The sequence below is a fragment of the Sinohyriopsis cumingii genome, chromosome 11 (assembly GCF_028554795.1).
Source record: "Sinohyriopsis cumingii isolate HCF-2022 chromosome 11, ASM2855479v2, whole genome shotgun sequence".
Classification (NCBI taxonomy): domain Eukaryota; kingdom Metazoa; phylum Mollusca; class Bivalvia; order Unionida; family Unionidae; genus Sinohyriopsis; species Sinohyriopsis cumingii.
The window spans coordinates 86648353-86665512 of NC_142971.1; the positions used below are offsets into that span (position 1 = coordinate 86648353).

General features: G+C 35.4%; 1 protein-coding gene across 1 annotated transcript in view; it reads left to right on the forward strand.

Moving 5' to 3' along the window:
- The window catches only part of LOC149788907 (hepatocyte growth factor receptor-like), a 102962-nt gene that overhangs the window by 62907 nt on the left and 22895 nt on the right, over window positions 1-17160 (forward strand). Inside the window, exons 10-16 of the mRNA XM_089973568.1 lie at window positions 668-899; window positions 2616-2744; window positions 10939-11022; window positions 12363-12547; window positions 13526-13635; window positions 15332-15494; window positions 16271-16407. Coding sequence (XP_089829694.1) covers window positions 668-899; window positions 2616-2744; window positions 10939-11022; window positions 12363-12547; window positions 13526-13635; window positions 15332-15494; window positions 16271-16407 — 1040 coding nt within the window. The remainder of the gene's footprint in view (window positions 1-667; window positions 900-2615; window positions 2745-10938; window positions 11023-12362; window positions 12548-13525; window positions 13636-15331; window positions 15495-16270; window positions 16408-17160) is intronic.

Here is a 17160-nt window from a genome sequence, read left to right on the forward strand (position 1 = left end):
CACTAAGTCAGTATGTTTGTCTAATGGCGCCGTAAAATGGAAAAACGATCTGATAAGGACAGAAGCTGGCTGGCGCATGTGTTTTTTAGGCAGTGATATTGTTATAAATGTTAGATCAGTATAAGGAGAATCGATTGTAAGATCTAGACTGAGTTGCATGCTATAATGAGAAGTTGTGATTTTGTGCTCATATTGGTACATCAGTCCAGTATGCATGTCTCTCAAGATTGACCTAAACCATATTCACTTCCTTAGAATGACATTTGCATAGGATATCTATCATACTTTAATAGGATAAATAACAGCTTCAATCTCTGATCTGTGCAAAGTGTGATCATCAGTTTATCCTCCAGGATCTCACTAAATTCCAAGGTATTCTCTTCATACATCTTAATTAACTTCACAATCAATTTCCAAGTTTAATTACTTGCAGTTCATATAATGTTCAAACATTTGAGAGTTTTCATCTTTATAACATGAAAAGGTAGCAATTGCTGTCAACACTGACAATCTATTGGCTTTCACTTTCATGAAATATTTTAAGCTTATAAATATTCCAATACTTATTTATAATTCATAATCTGAATACATTATATACAAAATAATACAGTAAGTTACTTACAAACCTCCAGCACATCAACACATTGTAGACTTCTTATTTTTCAAGGTGAAGATCGGAGATTTCAAACAAACTGTTGGTTACCTCAAATACCAATTAGAGGAAGAGTCAAAGGTCGTCATTATTGTAGCAGTCTGTGTTGGAGGGGTCCTTCTTATAGCACTTGTTGTTGTCTCTCTGTTTTGCCTGAGGATGTTCTGGAAACTTCAAAGGGAAAGACAAGAGCAAGCAACACAAAGGATAACCAGTGAAATGGAAATTACAAATACATGTCATGACGGTATGTACAAAATACAGAAATGGAAATTATAAATGAATGTCATGAGGGTATGTACAAACAGTGAAATGGAAATTATGAATGCATGTCATGAGGGTATGTACAAACAATGAAATGGAAATTATGAATGCATGTCATTAGGGTATGTACAAACAATGAAAAGGAAATTAGAAATGTATGTCTTGACAGTTGGTATCAACAATGGAATGAAATTATGAATGCATGTCATGAGGGTATGTACAAACAATGGAATGGAAATTAAAAATGCATGTCATGAGGGGAGGTACAAACAATGAAAAGGAAATTAGAAGTACGTGTCATGACAGTTGATACGAACAATGAGATGGAACTTATGAATGCATGTCATGAGGGTAAAAATGGAATGGGAATGAGGAATCATGTCATGTGGTAGGTACTAACAATGAAATGGAAATTAGGAATGCTTGTCATGACATTAGGTACAAAACAATGAAAAGGAAATTAGGAATGCATATCGTGAGGGCAAACAATTCAATGGAATATGAATGCATGTCATGAGGTAAATACAAACAATGGAATGGAAATTTGGAATGCATGTCATGAAGTTAGTATAAACAATGAAATGGAAATTAGGAATGCATGTCATGAGGTAAATACAAACAGTGGAATGGAAATTAGGAATGCATGTCATGACCCTAAGTACAAACAATGAAATGGAAATGAGGAATGCATGTCATTAGGGTAAGCAATGAAATGGAAATTAGGAATGCATGTCATGAGGTAAGTACAAACAATGGAATGGAAATTAGGAATGCATGTCATGAGGGGGAGGTAATTAGGTTCAACAGCTTTACCTAAAGTTATATGAATGTTTTCTGTTTCAGTTTCCATTAAAATAAATCATTCATTAGAAGAAGAAAAATTATACAGATGATCTAACATTTTTTTTTATAATGTAACCTTTATCAATGGGCATGAGAATATCTTTTTAAAGCTGTGGAAATATATTATTCAAAAATTTATGGGACTTCTTAGCGCTATTGAATACAAAAGAACATGAAGTTGCATTTAAATACTTTTCCAATTCTCAAAATATGCAATCAATTAATTTTATGGCAATTATAATTAATTGATTGCAAATTAATTGATATAAGAAATTATGAAAATGTGGCATGTATACCTTTTAATGTATTTTTATCAAATTTGCCCCAGTAGAGATGCCATAATATAATAAAAATGGCAATACAATACAGTTGTGGGTTAGCAAGGATTCGGATATTAAAGATATCAGCATGCTTTTAAAAATATATTGATGGTGAAATACAGCTTGAGGTGTTACTTCAGAAAAAAAATTCTGTTAGATATAAAACGCTAGAAAATTGTTACATAAACTGATACTACTACTATTACTACTACTACTACTTCTACTAATAACTAATCTTTGGGCTTCAGATGACATATATGCATTCATAAATAAAGGTTGACAACACCATGGTGATAGAAACTGTAGATTTTATAGCACATCCATAGGATTTCAGAGTTATTTGTTAGGTCATTTACCCATAGTTCCCTAAAAAGGGGCTGAATAAGGATCACGTGGTTTTGTTTGCCTCATCCAAACAATATTATGTGCATTTGATCGATAATATTGTTGAGATATACTGTTTCCAGTTTATATGAGTGAAGCATCTTCCTACATCACCATATGACTTACAATCCATCTTTTCTGACATTCCATAGTATACACAGCCCTAGACCGAACGCCACAAAGGGGTCTGGTAATTGATCAGAGCACCCTTGATGTCATGAAAGATGCTGGCCTGCTAATAACCAAAGACAGACTTCGTGTTGGAGATGTTATTGGTCAAGGTTTGTAATAAAAACTTCCCTAACTTGTTGTCAAAAACTCAACTTATCAATGACTCTTGAGTTTATCACAACTCTATAGTTGATATGTTCCCTCACAGGAAGTTGGAATACATAAGTGCAAGCTTTAACATTTACCTTTAGATCTTTAGGACTTAAACAGTGCATCTAGAATAATTTAAATGAGTTATTTTCCCTATATGAAGAGACGAATCAATTCCTTATGGGGAGTTTAGGTTAAAGTGTCAAAATAATGTGTTATTTATACCTTATAAAGGTATCCATCTTCTGAAAAAATCAGAAAGAGAGAAAAATACATGGGTAGATGATGAATTAGAATTTGGGTAGATGAGGAATTAGAAAAATAATTGGGTAGAAGAGGAATTTGAAACATAATTGAGTAAATAAGGGATTAGAACAAATAATTGGGTAGATGAGGAATTCAAAATTTAATTGAGTAGATGAGGAATTATAAACATAACTGGGTAGAATTGGTTTTCCCATTAGGACACAGTCAAATCTGCAGGAAATTTAAGGATCGACATGTCTGATGCTACATTAGTTCATTCATTCTCTTTTTAGTATGTGTCTGTAGTTTTCCAGGTATTCTATCGATACTGGAAACTGATTTGAAATAATTAAAGCTTATTTATTGTGAAACATATTTTAAATGTATTTCAGCATAATTGAATTTAATAGCATAGATTAGTACACTAATTGACTTCTTTGATGTTAAATAATTAAAATACAGGTATTTTTCCACAATTGTTCTGTTTATTACCAATTTTTAGCCATCAAATCAGTAAATCAGCATACAGTCCGTTATATTGGATGATTATAATTACATTTCTGATTGACTACAATTAATCCGTGATTATGGATCACAGTTGTGTAGGACAAATCAATAAACTATGGGGTGTACTGGTTGCAATGTGATCATTATGACACCTCACCATCTACAGGTATAAGGCCTGTAGTTGTATGTCAACCTCTGAACTAGCCATTAATTTTGTGTGGGAATGCAGAAAGTACATATAACAGGCTGCTCTTCAATCAACACTGTACCAATTTCAACATGTGAAAGAGCAATTGTATTAATATAAAAATCTTGTGCAAAAGTCTTAGGGGACAAAGTCAAAGATTATCATAGGGGCTTATCACTATTGTTCTCTGGTTATACAATCAACGCATTTAAAATTGCAGGAAAATAGTTGGTACATTTATCAAATGTTAGATATTCAGAACCACAATTCTTAATAAAACATAATCTTCTGTATATATTCATTGGATTAATATTTCCACACACATACAGATGGATTTTGAATATGATACCAGTAGTAGGGGTTAATTGGGGATTCTGGCTCACCTATGCCTTTTCCATATGGGAGAAGTTGGTTTTTGGATCACTTATATGTAATGAAGGCAGTTCTGGCTCACTTATGCTTTTTTCCATAAGAGGTTCTAGCTCACTTTTTTTAATGAAGGGGGTTCTGGCTCACTTGTGTGTGTTTTTGGTTAACTGTTTTGGCTCACTTTGTTATCGCTCTCACTGTGTTTTTTCTATTAGAAGTGTACTTGTAGTATAGTGAAGATGTCTCTTCCATGTTATCCCTGGCATGTGTACAAGTTGGGTTTGAGTGAGAAGAGTTTTAAATCAAAGTTGGAATTTTGGAATTAAATGAGGAGGAGTCTAAGACATGGTTTGCAACGTGTGAAGGAGTTGATAGCGTATGGGAATAAGGATCTGAGTTATGAGCCTGTGATGATTTATTGTGAGGATAGTGATGACGATGAGGAGTGAGTGAAGCATAGTCAGTAATCAGCATCCAGTGCAATGCTACAATCAGCGGTATTAAATCCAAAATAAGTTGAAGCGTTTTCATTTATCAGAGCTCCAGCAAAATGAGTTTGATTACTCATATGAGGTGACTCGAGTGCAGATGATGGATCATGCAAAATTTATCAGATCTGAGTATGGGTGTTCATGTGCATGCAGCAAAATGTAAAGCTGTGTCTGGAAAGAGCTTGGTGGAACAGTATGATTATTTCTGAGGTTTTGTCAAGCTAGCCAGAGTAGCGGTGGGAACCCATGACTTGAATTGTTCAGGATAGCCAAACCACTTGATGAGTGACTTTTTACCTTTTGGTAAAGAGGACTTTTTTAACCTGGGACACGTCCTGGTCTGTATTTTGTAATTCCTGCTCATAAAACAAACCTTGGATGGGTTCTGAGGGTATAGGTAATGGGAAAGGTTTTCTGAATGGCCTCGACAATGAAAACTTCTTTGGTCCAGTTGGGAGTGTATCCTTTTTTGAACGTGGGTTTTTGTCAGCTGCTTCTGACGTGATCCCCTGCGTTGAATTTGGCTCTAAAAAATAAGGCCTCTGCGATCTGTTGTTTTTGAGTGCTTGAGGAGGCTTCTCCTGGGGTCATTTGAATGCTTCAATGCCAGGTATGATCGTAGCGGTCAAAAATGTCTGGAAGAAAATCTAAGTGTCAGTTGGTATTATTGCTGGTGAATGTTTCCCACATGTGATTTTTAAGAGTTCGTTTAATTTATTCAATGACAGAAGCATTGAGAGAATTAAGAGTGCTGTACAAGGTGATGTTATTTTTTAAAGCCAGTCTGGGACGGTTTTGTTATAAAATTCGCTATCATGATCGCCCAGAGTTTATTGGGCTTTCATGTGAATGTGAAGCTATCCAGCAGCACCTGTACGACAGAAGTTCTTTTTTGCTTTTGAGAGGAATGAACCAAGCATATTTACTAAAGACATCAATGACCGTCATGAGATCATGGAAACAATCATTGTAGATGCTGTAATCTCTCATATCCAGGAGATCTGCTGACCATATCTCGTCTACATTTACAGCGACGACTCTGCGTCTTGTAAAATGCTTGCGTGCTGGTTTATGCAGCTCGTCTGCGAGATTGTCTGGTGTTTTTATGCTGATGCCAGGAATCCCGATTCTATGCATACCTCTGCCCAACGTATGTTTGGATCAGATGAGAGTTCTGCCGATACGTTCTCTGCAATATTTAGGCTTGAGTTCTTTTAAGGCCCTCAGCATGATTCAGCCGCATCCCACTTCGTTGTCCGGATGATCTCTGTAACAGATAACATGATGCATTGCAAAGGCATCGATGTTTGATTGTTCAGCTCATACTGAACTGACTTGAATAACGACCAATCGTTATTTTGGAGTGTGATTTGATTGATAGCATCATAGTCATCAGGTGGATTGATGTTCATATGTACTTTACCTCGGACTTCCAAAAGGCCTTATGGGGAAGCAGATGTACATCTTCATTATGCGTCTCTATTTTTTCAGTGGGTACTCGTGTTGAGATTGGTCATGTTGGTGTCCTGATACTCCACATACTCATACTCGGTGGTGGAGTCATCTACAGGACTATTGTCATTGAGGCGCAGATACTCAGGAGTGAATCTCGAATACATGATGCTATGCTATAAGAGTGTGATAAAAAATTACCATAATCATTTTAAGCCATACTCGAACATGATGACGCCCAGAGAGGGGGTGGGTGGGCAGATCTTTTTGTCCAGGTCCTGTGAAAATGTTTTTGGATCTCTTGCTGAGAACCCAACACGTTTTTTGAAGCGCCTTCATCGCCTCCCTGGACACTGGCATCTCTGCTATTGGAAAAGGTGTTGCTTTTGGAGTTGTGGTCATCACCGATGATTGTGGCATGATTTTACTGGCTATTTTGTGTCTTACTGCTGTTCCCGCCACAGAGGCTGCTCTGGTGGTTCCTTCTTTGGCAGCGTTGAGAGTGATGGGTGAAACTTTGGCGGCAATACCTACCTGGAAAAGCCGCACATACCGAATCAGATAGCATGTATAAAACTACACCTTCGATTTTAAATCACTGAACATGGAATGGTCTAATCGTTGCTTTATTTTTTATATTTTAAGACATGTTAGTGATTTTGACGGGAAGATCTTTGTAGACTCCATTTTGTGACAGGCCATCTGAACATGAATGGCCTCAGTCTGACCAGTCTCGAGGATGCGAGTTATCCGCCTCTGGACGCCATTGCCACATGATGGTCTCATGTGACTAAGTTGGCACAGACAAAATTATATTTGACAGGTTTAACGATGACAGGCAATATCAACATGGGTGGCCTGAGTTTGTAAGACTTCCTACAGCCACAGCAGGGTCTTCTCAGCTTGTGAGAGCTTCCGTTCTGGATGTGGTGCTGGTGGGCAAGTATGATAAAACGGGAGTTATGATCAGTGGCTATGTTGCAGTGATGGGCACGTTGTCCATCGCGAGACGGGTGACGAGCAATCACACCCTGTCCTCACCGACTTCAGGAACAACATATCAGAACACAAGAACACAAGAATGTGGGAGTGATTACTGGACTCAATACCAAAGCAAGCATGGCTTATCATTTTAGAATGACAGACAGCTCCATCTGGATCAATAGAGAAGCCAGTGGCAATTACACATCCATTACCATTCAAACTGTGGAATGATTTTGCATCAACATCATCTAGTTACCAGTTGCTGCTGGATGTCAATGATTCTCAAACCATACAAGACCACATCAAATCAAAACCAGAAATCTTATTGACTTCCCACCACATGACTCATCACCAATACAAATCAGGTGATTTCGTATGGACAGCTCAACTCGTTTGGAGGTATTAAACTATCCACGATGGGTGGCATCATGACATGAATCCTCATCATCTGGAAATGCTATAAAAGGTCTTCCACAATGATGCCCTCGAGCAATGATACCGCAGTGAGTTATGGCAATGTAAAACGTTATGCAGTGAACAAAGGACGAGCTATTGTGACAGGTCATTTTAAAGATTACCCAGAGGCAGATCCAGAAACAAAAAAAAGGCTATCGAAGATAGAACCTTGAAGATAGAGGGGCATGATACTATCATGCAAGAAAACGGAGTTATTTTGGATCAAATTCTCGAGCACAAAAAGTATCAGATGAACGTGTTAAGAGTTGCAGCGATGCTGTACATTCTTTACAGATACCACCATCATCTCGACACTGATCCATTGACTGCGGGGCTCCCTTTGGCATGACGTTGCTGATCAAGATATGAGAACTATGGATGACCTCATCGTGGACATGGTAGGAATTCAGTGTACGACTCTGTACCGTTTTGAAAAAAATCTATGATCAAAATTATGAAGAGAATGTCTGATGATGAGATCTTTGTGATCGATGTGGTCTTGCGTCACTCGGAAGCTACGAGACCATCACCACAGTCTTAAGAAATAACAGGCCAGTGCACATCGCACTGATGTTGACCAAAGCATATAGAGCATCTTGTGCACAAGTCTTACTGATAAGAGAATAGCGAATGGACTTGGCTCAGGATGGTATTTTCAAATTCTACTCAACAAGAATTTGATCCATCAGCACTGCAAGCAATGTTTGAGCGAAAAAAAATGTTAAAAAAGATTTTAACATTGTCTTAATATAGCATCGTGGACATAGAGATGGCCGAGGGTGTGTCAGACCATACATGAGACATGACATACGTCATTTTGGAAAGCAAGAAAGATATTGAGGAGGCCATCATCAACACATTTCATCTCAGCATCGACACCAACATCAATTTGATCCTGACCAAAGTCATAGGCATAGGACAAGCTCACAGCGACACAGCAGAAAATGCTCTACGTGTCGTGCATGCTAAACATGACCTACGATAAAGAACTCCTGTTGAAGCATTGCACATCCTTATACATTGAGAATACTTCCTCAAAATGCTGTATAAATCCACCTAAACAAAAAAAGGATTTAAAACGTTTTATTTGAACATATATTTTTGCTATCTGATGGTTCTCATGTCCAAATTGCACAACCAATTACCAGAGGTGTCTCTGTTAAGGTGAAAGACTGAATAGCCAATGGGCACCACTTTACGATGAGCTTCAAACACAAAACAATGAAGGTACATCGTCGCCCTCACTCCACTGATAAACAAGTACACGATGGAATAGCCAGTCAGGCTAAACCATACCTTGTGTCTAATTTTTATGCGCATCCTCCTCACGTCTCCTTCCTCATTCGCTTCGTAACGACTAAACACAGGATGTATTTTCTACGTCGTGTTTAATCTTAGCCACAAATCTCTGAATGATGTTTGGGTTTAAGAGTCGTTCTTGTTTTTCATAATAATATTTAATTGATCTGATATTTGTATCACCACTATGCTGGCACACTTGGAGTTGACATGCTATCCTGAGACAGCCACACACACTTTCGAGACCCATGTAGAGTCATTGTGCTATATAATACACATTACATTTTTATGTCACAGAAATGAACAAGCAATTAGAGAAATTAATACAGCATTATTATATATCATATCTATTGCTGCAAGGATAGACCAAAACCTTGTCCTAAGTAAAAGTTAGCAAGCAATTAGATAAATAAATACAGGACTATATTACATAGCATCTCTATCATTGCAAGAATAGACCAGAATCCTTACCTAGTATCAGCGAAAGAGAGAATTATGCATCAAGTTGTTGATAATTCAGGAAGAGATTTTATCCTTCGTCATGAGATCGCTCGTAGACTCAGAGACATCGTTCATCAGTGTCAGGTACTAAAGTGCCCTATCCAAGATCGAATGTAGCTCTGTATGATCTCATCAAGCACATTCCAAAAGACCTCCAGATGATGTCAAAGGGAGACTGAGTCTATCACCATAAGCTCGTTAACGAGTACAATGTCATTGCTGGACGAGAGATCATCACCACACAGCAGTACATGAAGCATCTGCGAGACCAATACAAAGCATGCACTGGAATAACTACTAAGCCTTCCAAACTCCTTCAACTTCAGCATTAGATCCTCAGTCAATCCTGTTTAGCAGCTATTGACAAAATAACTACCCGAAATTGATCAACAACAATGCAATCAGGTCACACGTCTGCCGCCTCATAAACGTGCTGGAAAAGCATATGGCAGTACTGATAAAGGATTTATCTACGATCATTTCCATGTACTTCAAACAAGCTCTCCAGCATGGACGCATTCTAGAAACAGTGCATCGAGTACTCAAGTTCTCCTTACATCGATCTCGATATGACACAATGTGCTAAAGCCACCACAAACTTCGACAATGACTCCTTTAAACTAAGGAAGAATAGCATCTTCGGAAAAATCATGGAAAACATCAGACAGCACAAGAACAGTGAACTCATTAAAAACCAATGCCAACGAGATCAGTTCGTAGCCAATGATACTTTGTCGACATGAAAATCTTTGACGAAGAACTCGTCGCCATTGAATCCAGGAAAAACAATCTCTTGCTGGACAAACCTGTCTACGTCAGAGCAGCTGTTCTCAATCTCTCCAAACTTCTTATACTGAAGTTTCACTACGACTTCATCGAGCATAAGTATGGAGACAAAGCTACAGTTCTATTGACCGATCTGACTCACTCGTGTACGAAATTCACATTGACAATGTCTATGCAGACCTACATCAACATTGAGAACTCTTTGATCTTAGCGATTATCCACAAGACCATCCCATCCACTGTGACGACAATAAAAAGGTGATAGGAAAGTTTAAAGATGGAAGTTGTGGAGTACCCATCAGGGGATTCATAGGAATTCGATCAAAAGTGTACTGCATCACACGTGATGATGACATCCTCATGAAAAAAATCAGAAGAGTAGAAGAAAAAAAACAGTCACTGCCAAATTAGTCACACCACAACATTATACACAATCACTGCATGAACACACGATTTACTACTCCATGAGAACTTTAAAATCACAATGATACCAAATCTCCACCACAATCATTAACAAAAAAGGATTATGCCCCTTTGATGATACTCCACCGATGGCATTCATACACTTGCTCATAGACATGAAGACATTAAAAAATATAGTGACAGTGATAACTAACTGAGCCAAAATACATAACCAAAAACACAAAGACAAGTGAGCCAGACAAGTGCACCATAACCCCCTATGGGAAAAGGCATAAGTGAGCCAGAATCCCCTTCATTATAGACAAGTTAGCCAAAAAAACTTTTCCCCTATGAAAAGGCATAGGTGAGCCAGAACCCCCAATTAATCCCTACTACTGATACCCTAGTTAAAATAATTTGACTTTAATATGACATTTTATCTAAGTATTCTAATAACTATGCTCTTCTTGCCAGGTCATTTTGGAAGTGTGTACAAGGGTTACCTTTCAGTGCCTGAAGATAATGCAGACAAAGTTGTAGCAGTAAAAACTCTTCACCGTATGGATTAAAATTGTTTATTAACTTTCTTCATCATTATCAGCATCATCATCATCACATCATCATATTCAACACATCAGTATCATCATCACCACATCAGCATTAGCATCATTGTAATAGTATGGGTGATAGTAGTATTATTATTGTGCTTTGATGTACTATCTTCAATGGTCCATCTATTTAGAGTTTTGGAAACTATATTGGGCAAAAAAAACTTTGCTAGCTGCTGTAGAGGGGGGTGTACTATGGGGAGATGTGTTCATTCAATTTTCTTACAAAATCATTAAAAACAATTGTTTGTCATATTCTAACGCAATTCAATAGTTATGATAAATCATAATTTTATGATGATTGGAAAGTTAGTTTGGCATGATGGACATGAATATCAGTCATTTTAGAAAGAAACAAAACAATTAGTAGCTGAACATACAAGCTATGAACAGAGAGAGAGAGAGAAAGAGACAAATGAGTTCACACAATTCTCTTCTGGACCACAGATTGTGTTTTATTTACGTTAATGACACTTAAAATAGATTTCAGTCTACTCATTATATTCCCTAAAAGGACCATTTTTGATAAAGAAAACAGATATGTGAAACTGACCTGTATGAGGTGTTATAGCACAGTTTTCAGTTATATTAACATGTGATCTGAAAAGTCACATAAAATCAAGCCTTGAAAATGTATATTTATTTGCAAATGAGAATATATATTATGAGACATCGACAATGATAAAAAAAATTCCTTGAAAGTCAGTTGGGTTTTTTTCTCACATTTAAATGGATATAAGATAGTTATGTTTACACATTCATTGTGATTTTCATTAGAATAGTATTGTACTTAGACCATACATTTCCTGCAATAATCATTAAAAGCTATGCATTAGAAAATGAAAATTGCATTGCAGATGAACAGTTTTAAAAGCAAGATACATGGTGGTGTGGTCTTATGCAGTTAAAACTTTTTCAAACTCAATGTAATAAATTCCAAGCTTTACACAATGTCTATCAGTTGTCATTGAGTCATTATATTTAAATTCCATTTATCTGATGTCCATTTAGTTATGATGTCTGGAATGATAATGTTTATTTGTGAATGAAGCAGGTGGTCAATTAATAGCATGTACTAATCCGTTAATAGCCTGATAATCAGTTCAGTTCCACTAGCATACACTAATTCAAACAATTAACATTTTAACTACCCCTCATAAAATTTTCATAAAGTTTCACGGTTAATAGAAAATTATTACTTATAATGTGATAAAGTGTTTTACAGAATATTCATGATTCTGTAGAAAAGGCGATGCCAATTTGTACAGGTTTTGTTTACTTTCCAAACAGAAAATAATCCTCGTGACATTGATGTTGAGGCGTTCATGAGTGAAGCCATGATTATGATGGATTTCAACCACCCCAATGTTCTCCAGTTAGTTGGTATATGCCTGGGAATGGATGATATGCCGCTTGTTGTACTTCCCTATATGAAGCATGGAGATGTTCTGTCACACCTAAAAGACGAGAAAAATGTAAGCCTCAGTACATTTTGCTGTACATAAAATCATCTCTTTGAATAACAAATCAATGACAAATACCAAGTAAATCAAGAAATTAAAATCAGCAAGTAAAATTAATTGAAATGTAGCATTTTGAACATAAGCTAGTGAAATGTACATATTTTTCCTAGTATTCGATCGATCTGCATAATGAATATATTGATGACTTGTTGGTCAGATCATTGGCTAGCATGATGAAAGAATGTTATCACTAAATAACATAAGTAATTAAGGCTTTTTTTCAAACAAGAGTAAGGATTTGGACTTATTTGTTTTTGTTTCCATTTTGTTTTCTTCATCATTGAACTCATTTATTCTGGAGTAGGATGTAAGAATACCACAATTTATTCCTCATTTCCTCATAATTTAAATTCTTTATTCCATATAATTTTTAATAGTACTGTCTGAAAGCAGTAAAATATGATATATTAAACTTAATTGCTACCAAAATTGCACATAAATTGCAGTTTAGCTGTGACAACATTTTAAATACATTGGATATATTCTCATAAATCTTTATAAGGGTGGAGAAAAATGTAAATAATTCTTCGTCATGAAGTATTTGGTGGCTAGGGACATTCATAGCCATGAAGAATTACATGGTTGGACTGAAAGGCTTATTGAGTTTCTGATCCTAAACAAAAATCCTAAATTTCGCATCCAAGTAAAACAGAAAAATAGAGAAATCATTACTTAAAAACTCTCCATAAAATGTATTATTTGAATATTTTGAAGATCTAACTTTTTACAAGATTTACACAGTTACATTAAATTTATATTGCGTTTATTGATACATGTATAAATTAGTTGACTGAGTCTGAACTTTCTTTCAATAAATACACTTGCAACAACTCTATTTTACAGAAGAGATTTTTATTTCAACAGTAATGGTTTGTAAAAATTAGTTTAGATCCCATGTTTTCAGTCTCTTTAGATTTTGTTTAATTTCAGAATTTTACCATCAGAGATCTCATTCTAATCGGAATTGACATAGCAGAGGGGATGACATATCTTTCCAGTCGCAGATGTGTGCATAGAGATTTAGCTGCCAGAAACTGTATGTAGGTATTGTAGCTATATTAATAAATATCAAGTTTTCATCAATGCATATTCTATTCATGTAGCAATCAAATGTTTTGTTAATGAATAACTGTTATTTAATTGTACTTTTCATTATATACATACATAATGTTATATATAAACATATATATACAGTGTGTACCTCCTATAGCATGCTCCGTTATAACATGAATTTGAGTATAACATGGTTGTGGCCTGGCTCCCGAAATTTATATACATGTATTTTTCTTGTACACAAAAGACAATTATTTTTTAAAATTAAGAAAAAACCATGATAAGTTTATTATCATTTTGGGGAGGAGATCACACATGAATAATACAAGATGATCATGGCTCCTGAAATTTTATATGTATTTTTCACAAAGGTACGATAAAATAGTGTTGTCTTCTTAAAAGTATGAAAAATAATGGGTAAAACGTTTATTCTGGGATCACATAGGACTTTGGCAATGTCACGAACTGCGATTTTGTTTTCCTTATCGGCAACAAAAAATACCATCTGGCAATTTTTTTTTATTGGCAACATTGTTGGCTGTTTAAAGTTGTATATACAGCCATTGGTTTGGAGTGGAGAAATTCAGAGGCCCCATGAAGGAAGCCACAAACTTGAAATAAAATGCACTGAAATTTATCAATTGTTACATAAACAATTTCTTTGTCTATATTGACAAACCATCTTAACAGTGCATTGTTATATCATAATCCACTTATGTTGACATCGAGTATGAGTACTGTATGTTGTGAGATATCCGCTTTTTTTGTTCTTGACATTTCTGGTAGCAGAGATAAACCTGATGAGGCATTATCTCGTAATCTATCTTTCATCAGATTTTCGGCTGCTCGTTAGTAATTAATATATTTACATATAGACTGAAATTTGTGTATGAATGATAAGTAAAATTCCTCTTCTTTTCACTTAGAATTAAATCCTTCAGAACACTCACATTTTCTGTAGTAATCTAATTTGTCATCAGACCAGAACACCTGCATCTCTATCGACACATACGTGGAACGCAGCATGATTCCAACATACATAATATTTCATTGATCATTTCTGAAAATCACTTTTCCAAGTCTAATCTTTGCATATTAATATGCATTTATTACAACTTTTTTTTGGGATAGGATAGGTTTACACATAAATATTTTAAAGAAATTTTATGGTAACATTGATCACACATTATCTCAGTCATAAATGTACTCCTGCACCTGCAATTTACAAAATAGATTCCAAATTGTATACAAACATTCCAACATAACATTATTTTGAGTCTTTGAAATATATTAGAGATTTAAAATTCATAAAATATTTAAGATTCTTGTAGATGTTACACTGGCTGACTTTAGCCTGTGACAGAGGAAAAGCAGGCCTCAAATTGTTGGCAACTTCATAGAATGATCTAAGTTAATGAATATTTCAAATCCAGGTGATAAAACTGTTGTTCCTTATTCTTTTTAATTGTCATAACAAAATATGCAGTCAATCAGTGGAAACAAAAATGTGGGTATATGTGAACTGCAAGCACTATAACAGTTAAAATGTAAATGTCTTAATTATCATAGTACACATCAACTAAAAGAGCAGATACATGTACCCTGTCAGCATTATGTAAGGTGATGTCACAAATCTGATGAGCATCTTTGAAATGCACGTACATTAAATGAATATTGTTGTAGGCTAGATGAAGAATTCCATGCAAAGGTGGCCGATTTTGGATTATCCAGGGACATGTACGAGAAAAACTACTACAGTAGTGACAACAAGAAATCCAAACTTCCTGTCAAATGGATGGCTTTAGAGAGTCTGGAGAGAGGAGTTTACACCTCCAAATCAGATGTGGTCAGTACTATAGCATCATATTTGAAGTAATAAAACATTTTGTATCACATCTAAGACTTCACAGTATGACCAGTATTTTTAAGTTCTTTTTCAATCTAATATTTTAACGTACAGTTAATATATTTATTTTGTTTACCGTACTTGAATTAGGTTCATGGAGTGTTTATGTACCTTTGAGAAGACTCTTTGAGGCTGGGATAAAATTTTCCAATTTTCACTGATAGTTTTGGAAAATGACTACTTACAATTATAGAAGATTGTCAAGCTTTCAGTGCAATATTCTAAATCAGTGCTCAGCTTGAAATGAAAAGAAATTGTCCTGAGACTTTTTAAACTTTGTCAAACTAGGTGCAAACAAAGGTGCAATATCAACTTATCTCTGCAATTTTCAGAACCTCAGTATATGGATGAAGTGACTATCACTATTCTCTCTTTAATACATAAAAACTGTGTTCAACTTGAAGTAAGCAATTGAATGTCCAGTTTTTCTGCAAATTTCGAAAATTGTGCTTTACTCGGTACAAGCAGAAAATGACTGGTTATATATACAACTTTTAAAAAAATGTGCTTACTTAATATGAGTAAATAAAAGGAATTTCTCAGTTTCCTCTGCAGCTTCTATATGCTGCTAATCTCTGTACTCGCGAAAAGTATTATCCCTTGATCTGTGTAACATTCCAAAAATGCTTTAAATTTTGTGTATGGAATAAACATACTTTCCTTTGTTTGTTTTGATCTTATGGGACTAAATTCACTGGTATTTCTCTCTAATGCAGTGGTCATTTGGTGTTGTACTTTGGGAGTTAATGACATGGGGTGGAATACCTTATCCTGGTGTGGACAATTGGGACATAGTGAGCTACCTAAAGAAAGGGAGACGTCTACCCCAACCTAAATTCTGTCCAGAACAATTGTAAGTCTTCAGAAATGTAGATGTGAGAGTTCTAGAGTGTAGTAATTTTCACACCAACTATATTCATAGGGATACATAAAAATGACCGTACTTGCAAGCAGATTTTCTTTACCAAACATCTATGTTATAGTAAGACAACAGAAAAATAAAACATTGATACCAGAGTCAAAACAGCTAGTATATTTTATACAAACCCACTTCTGTAGATGGCAGCATTAAAAGAGTATATAAAGATGCACTTTGAAGTTCTAGCTAGTGTTACTATTTTTCATTATCTTACTCAAGTTGGGGTAAAACAAATAAAACAGTGTCACTATCCATGATAATAGCAATATGTTTGGTAGGGATACAATTATAGTTAAAACTAGTTGTGTCCAATAATAATACTGAGGTGTTCATATGTTGACTTAAAATATTTTTAAAGATTTGCTCAAATATTTCAGTAACGATTCAGATTTATAGATAACATTTAAATGTGGTGACATTGAGATAATATAATCAGTCGCGACAAAAAGATGAGATGGTTAAAATATTGTTGTAAAAGTAATGACTTAATCAACTAGTTGATGTTGATAATTTGTCTAGTGTTAATTCTTTGAAACTGACTCTTGGGGCATTTTTCCCATATTGTCAATCAGTGTCAATAAGTGGCAAAATGTAGGCAATATAGTTAATTATTCTAGTTTGCATGGGTAAGACTTTATTGATTTCATTTAGTAAAGTTATTTTACTTATAAAGAGCTGCAGACAGTC